This window comes from Xenia sp. Carnegie-2017, unplaced genomic scaffold (assembly GCF_021976095.1).
Source record: "Xenia sp. Carnegie-2017 unplaced genomic scaffold, XeniaSp_v1 HiC_scaffold_19, whole genome shotgun sequence".
NCBI classification, from domain to species: Eukaryota; Metazoa; Cnidaria; class Anthozoa; order Malacalcyonacea; family Xeniidae; genus Xenia; species Xenia sp. Carnegie-2017.
In genome coordinates, this window is record NW_025813481.1 from 4,832,335 (window position 1) to 4,847,960 (window position 15,626).

Consider the following 15,626-nt stretch of genomic DNA (forward strand, 5'->3'; position numbering starts at 1 on the left):
AATATTTGGGCGAATTTGATATTTGACATAAACAAAATGTCAATGTCTGTCATCGGTGTGAATGTCGTGCTGTTGTCAATTGTCGGTTTCAATATGTCCTTCTCAGCCTAGAGGAACAGATGTACATTCATGTAATGAACATTTCCAAGTAATGAATAACTAAAGCTTGATCAGAGAAAGTTTGGTGAATGTCAATATTTAATAATTTGCCGGATTATTCCAGATCGTCCACTGATCTGGCTATTGACCAATGGAATGGCTTAAATAAGCATTCTTGAACTCCGTTATCGGTCGAACGAGTCGAGCCATCCCGCTTATCAGTCAGCCAGTTAATATAATTCTAGATAGGTTTTTATCTACTCATCTGTTTTCTAAGGTGGTATTTGTATAAGTTTTCATACATAAAAGAGAATTTTGACGATGAAATCCAAAGGATTACAGAACGAAATAATTTTTGAACTATAAACATATGTCGGTGACTGATTTGACATACCCTAAATCCGCCCCTAGCAAAGTCAGTACTCCAGTGGTGGTTGGCAGACGGCAAAGATTAGCCATTACAATGCAATATTTCCACCTATATATATGGATTCATCCATTCCAAATTAAGAAATCGTCTTGGTCCCGAGAAAGTTCGGAAACTGGTATATATTAAAACGAACACCCTTCAGATGTCAGATGTGGTGGTAAAGAAAATGTACGACGAGTACGACTCAGACGAAGAAGTTATTTTGGAAGATAAGAGGTCTAGCAAGGCACTAAGGATCTTATCTAGTTAAATAAAAAACACTTGTGTAAAGGGGACATTTAAATTTGGAAAATTTTGGGATGATTTGTTATTGGGGTCCTTCATTATCCATTCAGATAGTTTGAAATTTTGTTAAAGTTGTATTGGTTTTCTCGAAAGGTTTTCTTTAATTATCAATAATTGTCTTTAATTGAATTAACGAATAAAAAAAAAAATTCAGAAAAACCTTTTTTAATCCATCCCTGAAATACACAGCCATCTTTATGCCATATCATTTTTAAATTTTTAAAGGATTTGTCCTTAAGCGCATTTTATGTTTTGTTATAATATACAACCCGTAACTTGGAGTATTAAAATCGATATAAAATAAAACATCCGTTAATCATACATGACTACACAACGCCCACGCTTTGAAAAAAACACGCTGCTGCTCGGCATTTTCAGGGGGGAGTTGTCAATGTCTGACAGAACTTAGGTTTCATCCAATCACAGGGCATTCTTAAATAATGGAGTTATCATTCCAGTATATTTATAATTCAATGTTAATAATCTATAATTTTGATGAGGTTTCCCGTCAAAGTAATTACTATACAGGTCAGTGAATATAACTCAATGGTTTGTGCCCCAGAGAACAAGCGGGTGTACCACGTGACTTCAATCACTGTCTTCACAGTGAGCATTTTATTTTAAATTGCAGGAATTGCAGGAAACAATGAACTGGAAAAATCTCAGCGTGTGATGTGTTCACAGTGATTCTTGTCATCTCGTTCTTCACAGAAGTTAGTATGAAAGTTGATTTTTCATTTCTATTATTGCCAATGCATTATTTTACAATAACTATGGCGAAAACTTTATCAAGTGAATATTATTGATTGCTTGATTTAATTCGTCTATAATAAGGTCAAACACGTGTGAAACTTTTTACTGAAGCAGTCTTTGAAATACTCAAGTAGATAGTTCAAGTCAATAATGGCGGTGAATGAAATATATTTCATAAAAAAACCAAGATTTCAAAATCTATTTTATGCATTGAGCTAAGCGAGAAAATTCAAATACTTGACTGCGATTTTGAACATTATTACGAGTCAACCATTTGTCGATTTAATTCTACAAAAAAACTTAACAAAATAATTTCCCACATGGGCCATATCTATTGCAGGGGGGAGGGTTCTTTGTTTTTTAGCAGTTATGTTTCCATAGAAGTGACTGTGGTCATTTGACAAAAATAGTGCATGCTGTAATTGTGATAGTTATTTTACCATGAAAAGATATAAAGTGTGGGACAAATGCATGAAGTGGAATTACAAGCACAATAGCACAAAGCAGAGTGGTGAACTCAATTTCAATTATTATCTGCATTGTTAAACGGATTTATTTTTAGTTTTACATTAAATATTTTGTTTTTCTCCCATGAAATTATTTCTCATAACATGTAGAAGTTTCATTTAATTCAGAAATTAGACTATAGTCATTAAACATTTTTCTGTAGATCTGAAAAGCTGTTGAAAAAGAGTTACTTTTTTCAGAAGAAAATTTCTTAAAGATAACAAAGATAACAAAATTCAAGATGTGGAAGATAAATTTAAAAGGTAAAATGATCTGTTAATGTTATCCGCACATTTGAGCAAATATATTGTGTATTTTTTTTCATGAGTTCATTAAAAATAAAAAATATGGGCACCAGACATTTTATTTCACTATGGGAGGCTGGAAATAGGATAGAATGAGTAAATGAATTCTCTTACACAAACTTTTCAGATTTTTTTCCAAAAGAAAATCTTTTTGCATTGAAGTGAATGTTTTTTTATTTTGTCAATCAAAAGAATTCTTCAAACCACAAAAGAACTTCTTTTGAATTCTTTCCCTTCCTTTGTTGTTGATATATGCCAACCTTTATGATATTAAAATGAGGTAAATTATGTCTGTTTGAACCATAAGTCATCCGTCTCTTTTGCATATTCAAAGATTTTTATGTTTTGTAGTTTTAGCAATGACAGCTCCGATGATGATAGTTTCATTGATGTTAAGTACACCAAGGATTTTTTAAATGACCTCATAAATAGACATTTTGTCTTGGTTCTCACCATGATTCTGTATTTGACAAGATGTTTCATGATGGCTAATATGAGCTTCAAGACAATGTGCGTACAAAATATATTGATACCTGGGGACTACATGGAACTACAGTTGTGTGTTAGGATAAATCAAATGATATCCTTAATCAAAATTCAAAACCAGATCTTGTGTGGCAACAATTTCAACCTGCAGCACCTTCAAATTAAAAATACATTGAGCAAATGCATCTATTCCACCTAAAAACTGCTGAAGAAAAAGTGAGATTGAGTAAATTTAGACTGACAAAGTCACTTAACAGGTCTGTTTATCATACAAATCTCGATGTATATTATTAAGTACTAGTCTATCTAGCTTGAAAACAATTATTCATATTCATGAGAAAAATATATATCTACACATATTTAGAAATTTTTATTTGCGATTATAAAATAAGGACCCTCTTTTGATGGTAGCCTTATAAAATATGTGTTTAGATTGAAGTTTTGTGTGACATGGTTTACATTTATGTATAACTGTACTTAACGTAGCAAGTAGTACAATTAACTGACCATTGTGACGAATTTGCAAAATACATACAAACCCACATAGTTCAATTTCGATGGAAATTGGAATCAAGATCGAATTGATATTATTGACACGTGATGAATAGTTTCATTTTAAAAAGACCAGTTCAACACATCAGTATCCATACACTCTGTCAGGCACGTATTAAAAACAAGCATTCACATTTAATGATCCACTGAACACCAATAGAATTTTAGTCTTATTAATTTCTGGCTTCCACAACTTTCAGCTGACTCGTAGATTATTTAGTTGTTAATGCTGCGTTCTAATTCGATCACGTGGTTCTCTTCGGCGACAATGACCAATGGCAAACAAAGAAGTCCACTTAAGTCTTCGATGCGTGTGTTCGATGCGACACAAACACTTTGACACTCAAATGGGCGAGAGCAGACGTGCACGAAATCGAAGTAAAGTATCAAATTAAGGGTAGGTAACAAAATTTTTGAACATTCATTATGGTATGAGCAAGGCCGAAGAAAATATGTTGTAAAAGACCAGCGTGAGTTATCTCTGTCACAATATTTATCCTGATGCTGTTTTCGCTTGAACAAACTTATTGCAAACGTATCTTGAATGTATTCATAATTCTAGAACGATGTCCTTGTTTGTGTGCTTTCTGTACGTATTCACAATTAGCAAAAAACCGGCGACATACCCTACAAATGAAAAGAACAAACCATCTCTTTTACTCGTCAATATTGACATGAGATTAAAACGAAGCAATCTTCAGGCACGATATTTGGACTTTGGTGATGTGATTTTTCTGTAGTTATCGGAAGAGTATTTGAGGCCTTTCAAAAACCACTGCAGTCTTTATTTCAAAGAAAAGCAAATCATTAAATATCAGCCGATGTTGTAATTTGTAAACTTGAACTGAGTCAAATATATTTATGTATTTTATGATGCGTGTCTGCCCGGTTACGTATTAGGGACCTTAAGATTTCACGACGCACGTTACAACGACGCGAGTTTGGCGCGCATGGCCTGGTGCGAATGCGTCCGCGTGTCATTGTAAGTTAAGTCATTAAGATTGGATTTCCTTAACGACGCGAACTTGTGAGTTCACTACCTATACTTTCAAAAAATGGCCTCCTTCAAAAAAACAAAAAATGCTATAGCTGTTGCGTATGACGCCGCTTTGATAAACGAAGAAGAATTTGCACTTTTGTATGATATTTCGCGTTCAAAGAACAAATTAGAAATATATAGTGGCCAAAATTGACATATCAGTAGCCGTTGTATAGTATTTTTATGCAAACATAAAAGGGAACACAAACCGTTATTACAAAGTAAGACAAATTTCAAAGCCACTGGATGTTAATTTAGCTAAGCAATTAATTTAAATCACGATGAAAACTGTTCTGCCATTTTCTTGCCTTGCTAAAAGCAAAAATGTAAACATATTTTACTCACAGATAAATATCAACACATCAATCACATACCAGACTCCACAGACAATTGTAACAGGTGAATTAAAAGCTGAAATACTTACTTTAAAACTTTTTTTGTGAAAAATTCCACCCTCGATGTAGGACGACGTGGGATTAAGCAAAGACGCCGCGTTGTAGAAGCAAGACAAAACTCAACGACGCACGCACATGCGCATTGGTTTAAAATTCATTTCCGCTCGCGTTGTAGATGAGCGCGTCGTTAAATCTTAAGGTCACTATTATAATGCATCACAACATTCGAGATTGAACATGTTCACTGTCCGCTATAGTATGAGGACAATCATAACTGGCGCACACTAGCGCCATCGGCTGAGCTGAGAGTTACTCGTGACTGTTGGCGCACGCCATTTCCTCAAGTGTGCGGTCAAGTTTTGAGCAATATTCGCCTCGCGCGCCATCGGCGCCGAATATTCAACATGTTGAATAAAATGGTGCACGAGTGAACATTGGCTCCAAGTGTGCGCGCGTGCTGAGCTATTATCTCAATACGTGAAGAAAATGCGCATGCGTTCAGCAACTTTTTTACATTCATCCATTGCAATATGGCGGATGCCAGGGACTCGAGTTCATCAGACGAGGAAGAAATTTTGCTGCTGCTTATGTTAATGCGCCGAAGACGAAGACGTTCGAGAGCGTCTTGCAGAAAGACATGGACCAAATCATGGATTTCACGCCGTGAAACACTAGGAGCATCGGCTACAATACTGCATGAGTTGAATTGTGAGGACCCAGAGAAATTCCGACAGTATCATCGTTTAGATAGGATTTCATTCGAAGTCGATAATAGGATTTTGGTTTAATGTTGTTTCGTCAGAGTTAGTGATTGAGTCCTTTTGTGCTGAAAGTGGCAAACTTGAATCATCGCTGAAAATGTTAAATGCCGAATATGATCCTGGAATGTTCAGCGGCTCATTACGTCTCGTTCATTGTGTAAACAGGAAAATCGCGTTATTGACTAAAGAACATTTAATTTACATGAAAAATAACTTTATGGGTGAGGAGAGATTAGATATTGATTCCCACAAATCAAAAAAATTATCTAAGATTGAATAGTAATGCGCCATTGCAATTACTCTTTTTTTTGATTTTGTAGAAAAGTTCGAAGAAAAGTACATGCTGGAGATGGAAAGACGTGCGAGAGGTAAAAAAGTTCGTCACGATCTTGTGTTTTCTCGTTAGTTTGTTTAGTTTGATGTATAACGAAGATATGTAAAGTATTTTTATATAAATATGCATCCTTACATGTTTGTAGATGTAGATTGTCCAGGTTAGTATAGTCCTGAGAAGGTCTGTTTTTGTTGTTGTTGACTGACGTTTTGACAACCTTATTTCTTAACCATACTGCTACTAACAAATTATACTTCTTTCCTTTGCCAAAAATCACTAATCTTTCCCATTCGTGACTTCACAATATTGTTCTTCTACCGTGGCTACAACACTTTACAAAAACTGTTCTTAGAGTTTGGCACTAAGACATTCCCTATTCCTTAAGTATTAGATAAGCCTTAGTCTATTTCACGAAATGAGGATCTTGTAAGATATATATTGAGAGACAAAATACAGAGGTCATTCGTTTACGAATGACAAACAACAATAACAGTTGGGTCCAGGCCCCTTTCTAATCAACGACTATCCCAGTATGCTCTAAGTATCTTATAACTCTCCATGATTGTTTCGATCAGCTGAGTAAAAAAACTCAGCAGCTATTTCTTCTAGACACTTCTCATAATTTTTTTTCTTTAGGGCACTAATAACTTTACGTTTACTAGTCTTTACTCTCGTTGAATTTTGTCTACTGCGCAAGTTTCTTTGAAGTAACTTTAATGAATGTGTGTAGTCTTAGGTTTTTAAATGAAATGATTGTACACAATAACTTAACACTCGTTCAAACATCTTAAATTAGTTTATGGTTCTTGCTGTATTTTCTTTACTTTAAGTTAGGAGTATTAAGTATAAAACGAATTACTAGCCAAAAAAATGACCAAATGTGTCTCGAAGGTAAGTTTACGAAGCAAGCTGGAAGTGATTTTTTGCCATTCAAGCCAGGACATCTTAGAGTCTAATTATATGGGCCGCGGGTTGCCAGGACTTTATAGATACGCCAAGCATTTGAAATGAAAATGACTTATTTGGCCTAATTTAAGAATTACAACAGGAATGACTTGTGGCACTTAACAAACAGTTGCAATTTTTTCGCCTTTTGTTTTGACTCTTTAATGCCTCGAAATCCTTCCACGCCTCGTTGAATCTCAGTTAGCCAGGATCATGTAAACAGCCTCGTAATGAGGGTAATTGCATTGTTTGAAAACCACATTAAGCTCCTTTAAATACATTGTTTTTCGCGGATACTGACATAAATATGAGTCCCTCAACTATCAATTTTCCTACGTCCTTGAGTCACTCTCTTAGATGTTTGTCAGGTTATTCACAACAAGGCGTCAACTGAAATTATAACTGACCTAATTTTAATAAGATGAAATTGCCATAGCTTTAAAACTGAAAGAGTTTATGAATTGTGTATCATTTAGAAGTAACGGTGAAAGGGTGGTCGGAGTCACAAGGAAAACTCTTAAAAGGGCTAGACGAGAAGCTAGAAGAGATACGTGTGATGCGATTAGTATGTTTTTTCCTTATTAATATCTTTTTATATTTTGTGTCAAGACACATCGGATGAAGAACTACCATGTCTTCGTTGATGGTACTTTTCATTTTTATAAATGAATCTTAAACTTTGCGAAGCTCGCGTTTTGGGCAGTCATCGTTTCCAATGTTTCCCTTGAATTTTTTGTTGTTCTAATAATGTCCCTTATATATGACGTTGTCCCATATAGGATTTTAAAATGTTTAGCTGAGAGGAAAAAGTTAGTAAATACGTTCTTCGATACAAATAATACGAACAATACAAATAATTGATACAAATAATTGAATAGCTTTAAAAAAAATAAATTAAAACATTTGAACAAATGAAATTTGTTGTGTCAGGGAGACTTGGGGTCTGAAACTGGTCATCTTTTATTTGTTTTGAAATCAAGCACAATTTGGTAAAAAAAACCAAAAACCTTAATTTTTGGTTAAGCCCAAGGTATAAGGAAATCAATTTTCTTAAAACAAAAAACAAGTAAATTGTTCTTGCTGTATTTTTTCTAACACTTGCTTAGATTTTTTGATTTTTTACTCTTCAAACATCATAAAGTATTTCTTATTAACTTTAATGAAGAAAATCATACAACCAGCTGTTTATTGTACGGAATATTCATATATTTTATTAAGATAGCCGAAAACAAAATCTAATATTTGAGCATATTTCATTGAATCATCTAATTTTATCTAAATTAAAGATCGCACTTTCTTCGTGCACATTTTATTGTTAAGATGTTTAGCTTTGTGTGCTCCGTTATTTTACATAAAATGAGTGACGTTTTAAAATTAAAGTAACAATTTATTTTATGCAATTTAGATGGTACATCGATTATATAAACGTCAGGCTTTATTGAAACAAGGTAAATTCTAGACTATGCTTTGCTTTTTTTTTAACGGATCATTTTCATAGAAAGAGTACGATTTAGATCTTAACTCGATGGTTATTGTATAATTTCGTTCAAACAGTTACAAGCCAGTTTATTCCAAAGTATCATTCATCAGCGACACCACTCGACTTCATGTCGTCTTTCACTTTGTCCATTTACCTTATTGTAAAAACTAATTGGTTGAAAGAACGATATGATTGGTTAAAGTAACCATAAAAATATTGGCTAGAGTTGTTAAATGCATCTGAGGTAACTAATTTTTATGGTTATTTTAACCAATCATTTTTACATTGTATTCTTTGGTCTTACTTTAATAATCTTACCTGCTCAACTATATACTCATTACCTTTGACCTGACCTCTCAAGCTTTTGTCTTGTCTCTTAAGCATCTAACATCTTTTTACCTCTGATATAATTATCCTCTACTTTCTAAATCATGCCGCCATCTTTCTAGACTAGTAAACGTAAAACGAATTATTAGCCTAAAAAAATGAACAAACGCGGCTTAAAAGTAAGTTTACAAAGCAAGAAGGAAGAGAATTTTTTGCCATCTGAGGCAGCTCATTTTGTGTATTTAGGGTAATTGAACTGTTTGAAAACTGCATTAGGTTTCTTTAAAATCATTGTTTTTTTGCTAGTTTTTTCATTTTTTTGTTTGCATACATAAAATATTTCTTCTTTACTTTAATAGAGACGGCCATACCATCTTTAATAGGTAAGAAATATTGATATCTTTCTAGACTGTTAAGCGTAAAAGGAATTATTAGCCTTAAAAATGAACAAACGGGGTTTAAAGTAAGTTTACAAAGCATGAAGGAAGAGAATTTTTTGCAATCTGAGGCAGCTCATCTTAGTGTATTTAGGGTAATTGAACTAATTAAAAACCGCATTAAGTTTCTTCAAATCCATTGTTTTTTTGCATTATGACATGCTTATACGAGTAATAGTCCCCCAACTATCAATTTTCCTACGTCATCGAGTCACTCTCTTAGATGTTGGCACATTAATCACAGCATGATGTCAACTGAAATCATAATTGACCTAATTTTTATAAGGTGAAATTGCCATAGGTTTAGAACTAAAAGAGTTTATGAATTGTGTATCATTTAGAAGGAAAGGAGGAAAAGTGGTCGGAGTTACAAGGGAAATCCATAGAAATGCCAGATGAGGAGCTAGACAAGGTACGTGTGATACAATTAGTATGTTTTTGTCTTCTTAACATCATTTTATATTTTGTGTCAAGACACGTGGTATAAAGAGCTACCATAATTTCGTTGATGGTACTTTTCATTTTATTAAATGAATCTTAAACTTTGCAAAGTCACGTTTTGGCAGTCATCGTTTCCAATGTTTCCTTTCAATTTTTTGTTGTTCTAATAATGTCCCTTATATATGGCGTTATCATACGTAGGATTTAGATTTTTTAATTCAGTGGAAAAAGTTAGTAAATACTTTCTTCGAGATATGTTGATATAAATAATTGAATAGCTTAAAAATCAATGAAATCATTTGAAAAAATAAAATTTGTTCTGTCAGGGAGACTTGGGCTCTGAAGCTGGTCATGTTTTATTTGTTTTGAAATCAAGCACAATTTAATAAATAAACAAAAAACCTTAATATTTTGTTAAACCCAAGGTATAGGGAAATCAATTTTCTTAAAAAAACAACAACAAGTAAATTGTTCTTGCTGTATTTTTTCTAACCCTTCCTAAGGGTTTTTATTTTTTTCTCTTCAAACATCATACAGTATTTCTTATTAACTTTAATGAAAAAATCATACAACCAGCTGTTTATTGTAAAGAATATTGATATTTTTTCTTAAGATAACTGGAAACAAAATCTAATATTTTAGCATATTTGATTGAATTATCTAATTTTATGTAAATTAAAGATCGCACTTTCTTAGCGCACGTTTAGACATTAAGATGTTTAGCTTTGTGTGCTCCGTTATTTTACATAAAGTGAGTGACGTTTTAAAATTAAAATAACAATTTATTCTATGCAATTTAGATGGTACATCGATTATGTAAACGTCAGGCTTTATTGAAACGAGGTAAATTCTAGACTATGTTTTGCTTTTTTTTTAACGGAGCAGTTTCATAGAAAAAGTACGATTTAGATCTCAGCTTGATGGTTATTGTATAATTTCGTTCAAACAGTTACAAGCCAGTTTATTCTAAAGTATCATTCATCAGCGACACCACTCGACTTCAAGTCGTCTTTCACTTTGTCCATATACCTTATTGTAAAAACTATTTGGTTAAAAGAACCATATGATTGGTTAAAGTAACCATAAAAATATTGGCTAGAGTTGTTAAATGCATCTGAGGTAACTAATTTTTATGGTTATTTTAACCAATCATTTTTACATTTTACTCTTTGGTCTTACTTTAATAATCTTTTCTGCTCAGCTATATACTCATTACCTTTGATCTGACCTCTGAAGCTTTTGTCTTGTCTCTTAAGCATCTAACATCTTTTTACCTCTGATATAATTATCCTCTACTTCCTAAATCATGCCGCCATCTTTCTAGACTGGTATGCATAAAAGGAATTATTAGCCTAAAAAATGAACAAACGGGGTTTAAAGTAAGTTTACAAAGCAAGCAGGAAGAGAATTTTTTGCAATCTGAGGCAGCTCATCTTAGTGTATTTAGGGTAATTGAACTAATTAAAAACTGCATTAAGTTTCTTCAAATCCATCGTTTTTTCGGATTATGACATGCTTATACGAGTAATAGTCCCCCAACTATCAATTTTCCTACGTCATCGAGTCACTCTCTTAGATGTTGGCACGTTAATCACAGCATGATGTCAACTGAAATCATAATTGACCTAATTTTAATAAGATGAAATTGCCATAGATTTAGAACTAAAAGAGTTTATGAATTGTGTATCATTTAGAAGGAAAGGAGGAAAAGTGGTCGGAGTCACAATGGAAATCCATAGAAAGGCTAGATGAGGAGCTAGACGAGGTACGTGTGATACAATTAGTATGTTTTTGTCTTCTTAACATCATTTTATATTTTGTATCAAGACACGTGGTATAAAGAGCCACCATAATTTCGTTGATGGTACTTTTCATTTTATTAAATGAATCTTAAACTTTGCCAAGTCACGTTTTGGTAGTCATCGTTTCCAATGTTTCCTTTCAAATTTTTGTTGTTCTAATAATGTCCCTTATATATGGCGCTATCACATGTAGGATTTAGATTTTTTAATTGAGTAGAAAAAATTAGTAAATACTTTCTTCGAGATATGTTGATATAAATAATTGAATAGCTTAAAAAAATCAATGAAAACATTTGAACAAATAAAATTTGTTGTGTCAGGGAGACTTGGGCTCTGAAACTAGTCATCTTTTATTTCTTTTGAAATCAAGCACAATTTGGTAAATGAGCAAAAAACCTTAATTTTTTGTTAAACCCAAGGTATAAGGAAATCAATTTTCTTTAAAAAAACAACAAGTAAATTGTTCTTGCTGTATTTTTTCTAACCATTGCTTAGGTTTTTTATTTTTTTGTCTTCAAACATCATACAGTATTTCTTATTAACTTTAATGAAGAAAATCATACAACCAGCTGTTTATTGTACGGAATATTCATATATTTTATTAAGATAGCCGAAAACAAAATCTAATATTTGAGCATATTTCATTGAATCATCTAATTTTATCTAAATTAAAGATCGCACTTTCTTCGTGCACATTTTATTGTTAAGATGTTTAGCTTTGTGTGCTCCGTTATTTTACATAAAATGAGTGACGTTTTAAAATTAAAGTAACAATTTATTTTATGCAATTTAGATGGTACATCGATTATATAAACGTCAGGCTTTATTGAAACAAGGTAAATTCTAGACTATGCTTTGCTTTTTTTTTAACGGATCATTTTCATAGAAAGAGTACGATTTAGATCTTAACTTGATGGTTATTGTATAATTTCGTTCAAACAGTTACAAGCCAGTTTATTCCAAAGTATCATTCATCAGCGACACCACTCGACTTCATGTCGTCTTTCACTTTGTCCATTTACCTTATTGTAAAAACTAATTGGTTGAAAGAACGATATGATTGGTTAAAGTAACCATAAAATATTGGCTAGAGTTGTTAAATGCATCTGAGGTAACTAATTTTATGGTTATTTTAACCAATCATTTTACATTGTATTCTTTGGTCTTACTTTAATAATCTTACCTGCTCAACTATATACTCATTACCTTTGACCTGACCTCTCAAGCTTTTGTCTTGTCTCTTAAGCATCTAACATCTTTTTACCTCTGATATAATTATCCTCTACTTTCTAAATCATGCCGCCATCTTTCTAGACTAGTAAACGTAAAACGAATTATTAGCCTAAAAAAATGAACAAACGCGGCTTAAAAGTAAGTTTACAAAGCAAGAAGGAAGAGAATTTTTTGCCATCTGAGGCAGCTCATTTTGTGTATTTAGGGTAATTGAACTGTTTGAAAACTGCATTAGGTTTCTTTAAAATCATTGTTTTTTTGCTAGTTTTTCATTTTTGTTTGCATACATAAAATATTTCTTCTTTACTTTAATAGAGACGGCCATACCATCTTTAATAGGTAAGAAATATTGATATCTTTCTAGACTGTTAAGCGTAAAAGGAATTATTAGCCTTAAAAATGAACAAACGGGGTTTAAAGTAAGTTTACAAAGCATGAAGGAAGAGAATTTTTTGCAATCTGAGGCAGCTCATCTTAGTGTATTTAGGGTAATTGAACTAATTAAAAACCGCATTAAGTTTCTTCAAATCCATTGTTTTTGCATTATGACATGCTTATACGAGTAATAGTCCCCCAACTATCAATTTTCCTACGTCATCGAGTCACTCTCTTAGATGTTGGCACATTAATCACAGCATGATGTCAACTGAAATCATAATTGACCTAATTTTTATAAGGTGAAATTGCCATAGGTTTAGAACTAAAAGAGTTTATGAATTGTGTATCATTTAGAAGGAAAGGAGGAAAAGTGGTCGGAGTTACAAGGGAAATCCATAGAAATGCCAGATGAGGAGCTAGACAAGGTACGTGTGATACAATTAGTATGTTTTTGTCTTCTTAACATCATTTTATATTTTGTGTCAAGACACGTGGTATAAAGAGCTACCATAATTTCGTTGATGGTACTTTTCATTTTATTAAATGAATCTTAAACTTTGCAAAGTCACGTTTTGGCAGTCATCGTTTCCAATGTTTCCTTTCAATTTTTTGTTGTTCTAATAATGTCCCTTATATATGGCGTTATCATACGTAGGATTTAGATTTTTTAATTCAGTGGAAAAAGTTAGTAAATACTTTCTTCGAGATATGTTGATATAAATAATTGAATAGCTTAAAAAAATCAATGAAATCATTTGAAAAAATAAAATTTGTTCTGTCAGGGAGACTTGGGCTCTGAAGCTGGTCATGTTTTATTTGTTTTGAAATCAAGCACAATTTAATAAATAAACAAAAAACCTTAATATTTTGTTAAACCCAAGGTATAGGGAAATCAATTTTCTTAAAAAAACAACAACAAGTAAATTGTTCTTGCTGTATTTTTTCTAACCCTTCCTAAGGGTTTTTATTTTTTTCTCTTCAAACATCATACAGTATTTCTTATTAACTTTAATGAAAAAATCATACAACCAGCTGTTTATTGTAAAGAATATTGATATTTTTTCTTAAGATAACTGGAAACAAAATCTAATATTTTAGCATATTTGATTGAATTATCTAATTTTATGTAAATTAAAGATCGCACTTTCTTAGCGCACGTTTAGACATTAAGATGTTTAGCTTTGTGTGCTCCGTTATTTTACATAAAGTGAGTGACGTTTTAAAATTAAAATAACAATTTATTCTATGCAATTTAGATGGTACATCGATTATGTAAACGTCAGGCTTTATTGAAACGAGGTAAATTCTAGACTATGTTTTGCTTTTTTTTTAACGGAGCAGTTTCATAGAAAAAGTACGATTTAGATCTCAGCTTGATGGTTATTGTATAATTTCGTTCAAACAGTTACAAGCCAGTTTATTCTAAAGTATCATTCATCAGCGACACCACTCGACTTCAAGTCGTCTTTCACTTTGTCCATATACCTTATTGTAAAAACTATTTGGTTAAAAGAACCATATGATTGGTTAAAGTAACCATAAAAATATTGGCTAGAGTTGTTAAATGCATCTGAGGTAACTAATTTTTATGGTTATTTTAACCAATCATTTTTACATTTTACTCTTTGGTCTTACTTTAATAATCTTTTCTGCTCAGCTATATACTCATTACCTTTGATCTGACCTCTCAAGCTTTTGTCTTGTCTCTTAAGCATCTAACATCTTTTTACCTCTGATATAATTATCCTCTACTTCCTAAATCATGCCGCCATCTTTCTAGACTGGTATGCATAAAAGGAATTATTAGCCTAAAAAAATGAACAAACGGGGTTTAAAGTAAGTTTACAAAGCAAGCAGGAAGAGAATTTTTGCAATCTGAGGCAGCTCATCTTAGTGTAAGGGTAATTGAACTAATTAAAACTGCATTAAGTTTCTTCAAATCCATTGTTTTTCGGATTATGACATGCTTATACGAGTAATAGTCCCCCAACTATCAATTTTCCTACGTCATCGAGTCACTCTCTTAGATGTTGGCACGTTAATCACAGCATGATGTCAACTGAAATCATAATTGACCTAATTTTAATAAGATGAAATTGCCATAGATTTAGAACTAAAAGAGTTTATGAATTGTGTATCATTTAGAAGGAAAGGAGGAAAAGTGGTCGGAGTTACAATGGAAATCCATAGAAAGGCTAGATGAGGAGCTAGACGAGGTACGTGTGATACAATTAGTATGTTTTGTCTTCTTAACATCATTTTATATTTTGTATCAAGACACGTGGTATAAAGAGCCACCATAATTTCGTTGATGGTACTTTTCATTTTATTAAATGAATCTTAAACTTTGCCAAGTCACGTTTTGGTAGTCATCGTTTCCAATGTTTCCTTTCAAATTTTTGTTGTTCTAATAATGTCCCTTATATATGGCGCTATCACATGTAGGATTTAGATTTTTTAATTGAGTAGAAAAAATTAGTAAATACTTTCTTCGAGATATGTTGATATAAATAATTGAATAGCTTAAAAAAATCAATGAAAACATTTGAACAAATAAAATTTGTTGTGTCAGGGAGACTTGGGCTCTGAAACTAGTCATCTTTTATTTCTTTTGAAATCAAGCACAATTTGGTAAAT

At 32.4% G+C, this 15,626-nt stretch overlaps 1 protein-coding gene and 2 long non-coding RNA genes across 52 annotated transcripts in view; 2 read left to right on the top strand and 1 right to left on the bottom strand.

Annotated features, from left to right (window-relative positions):
• Positions 1 to 1,911: 1,911 nt before the first annotated feature.
• On the top strand, positions 1,912 to 3,303 carry LOC124438373. Its single transcript, XR_006946064.1, has 2 exons — positions 1,912 to 2,337; positions 2,731 to 3,303. It is a non-coding gene; the product is annotated as an uncharacterized LOC124438373 (long non-coding RNA).
• On the bottom strand, positions 3,128 to 5,053 carry LOC124438372. The gene is made up of 3 exons (XR_006946063.1): positions 4,881 to 5,053; positions 4,666 to 4,768; positions 3,128 to 4,044 (listed from the first exon to the last, which is right to left on the bottom strand). It is a non-coding gene; the product is annotated as an uncharacterized LOC124438372 (long non-coding RNA).
• LOC124438358 (trichohyalin-like) overlaps positions 3,711 to 15,626 on the top strand; it is a 30,294-nt gene continuing 18,378 nt past the window's right edge. For 14 of the 50 annotated variants that reach the window (XM_046988433.1, XM_046988434.1, XM_046988435.1 and 11 more), the window contains exons 1-13: positions 5,156 to 5,833; positions 5,933 to 5,980; positions 7,368 to 7,456; positions 8,297 to 8,339; positions 9,058 to 9,081; positions 9,477 to 9,547; positions 10,377 to 10,419; positions 11,271 to 11,341; positions 12,172 to 12,214; positions 12,927 to 12,950; positions 13,344 to 13,414; positions 14,246 to 14,288; positions 15,135 to 15,205. In XM_046988433.1, coding sequence (XP_046844389.1) covers positions 5,710 to 5,833; positions 5,933 to 5,980; positions 7,368 to 7,456; positions 8,297 to 8,339; positions 9,058 to 9,081; positions 9,477 to 9,547; positions 10,377 to 10,419; positions 11,271 to 11,341; positions 12,172 to 12,214; positions 12,927 to 12,950; positions 13,344 to 13,414; positions 14,246 to 14,288; positions 15,135 to 15,205 — 765 coding nt within the window. In that variant the 5' untranslated portion in view covers positions 5,156 to 5,709. Of the gene's footprint in view, positions 3,815 to 5,146; positions 5,834 to 5,932; positions 5,981 to 7,367; positions 7,457 to 8,296; positions 8,340 to 8,445; positions 8,616 to 9,057; positions 9,082 to 9,476; positions 9,548 to 10,376; positions 10,420 to 10,620; positions 10,696 to 11,270; positions 11,342 to 12,171; positions 12,215 to 12,455; positions 12,490 to 12,926; positions 12,951 to 13,343; positions 13,415 to 14,245; positions 14,289 to 15,134; positions 15,206 to 15,626 lie in introns of those variants that run through there. The other 36 variants (XR_006946062.1, XM_046988456.1, XM_046988443.1 and 33 more) reach the window with 26 other exon arrangements.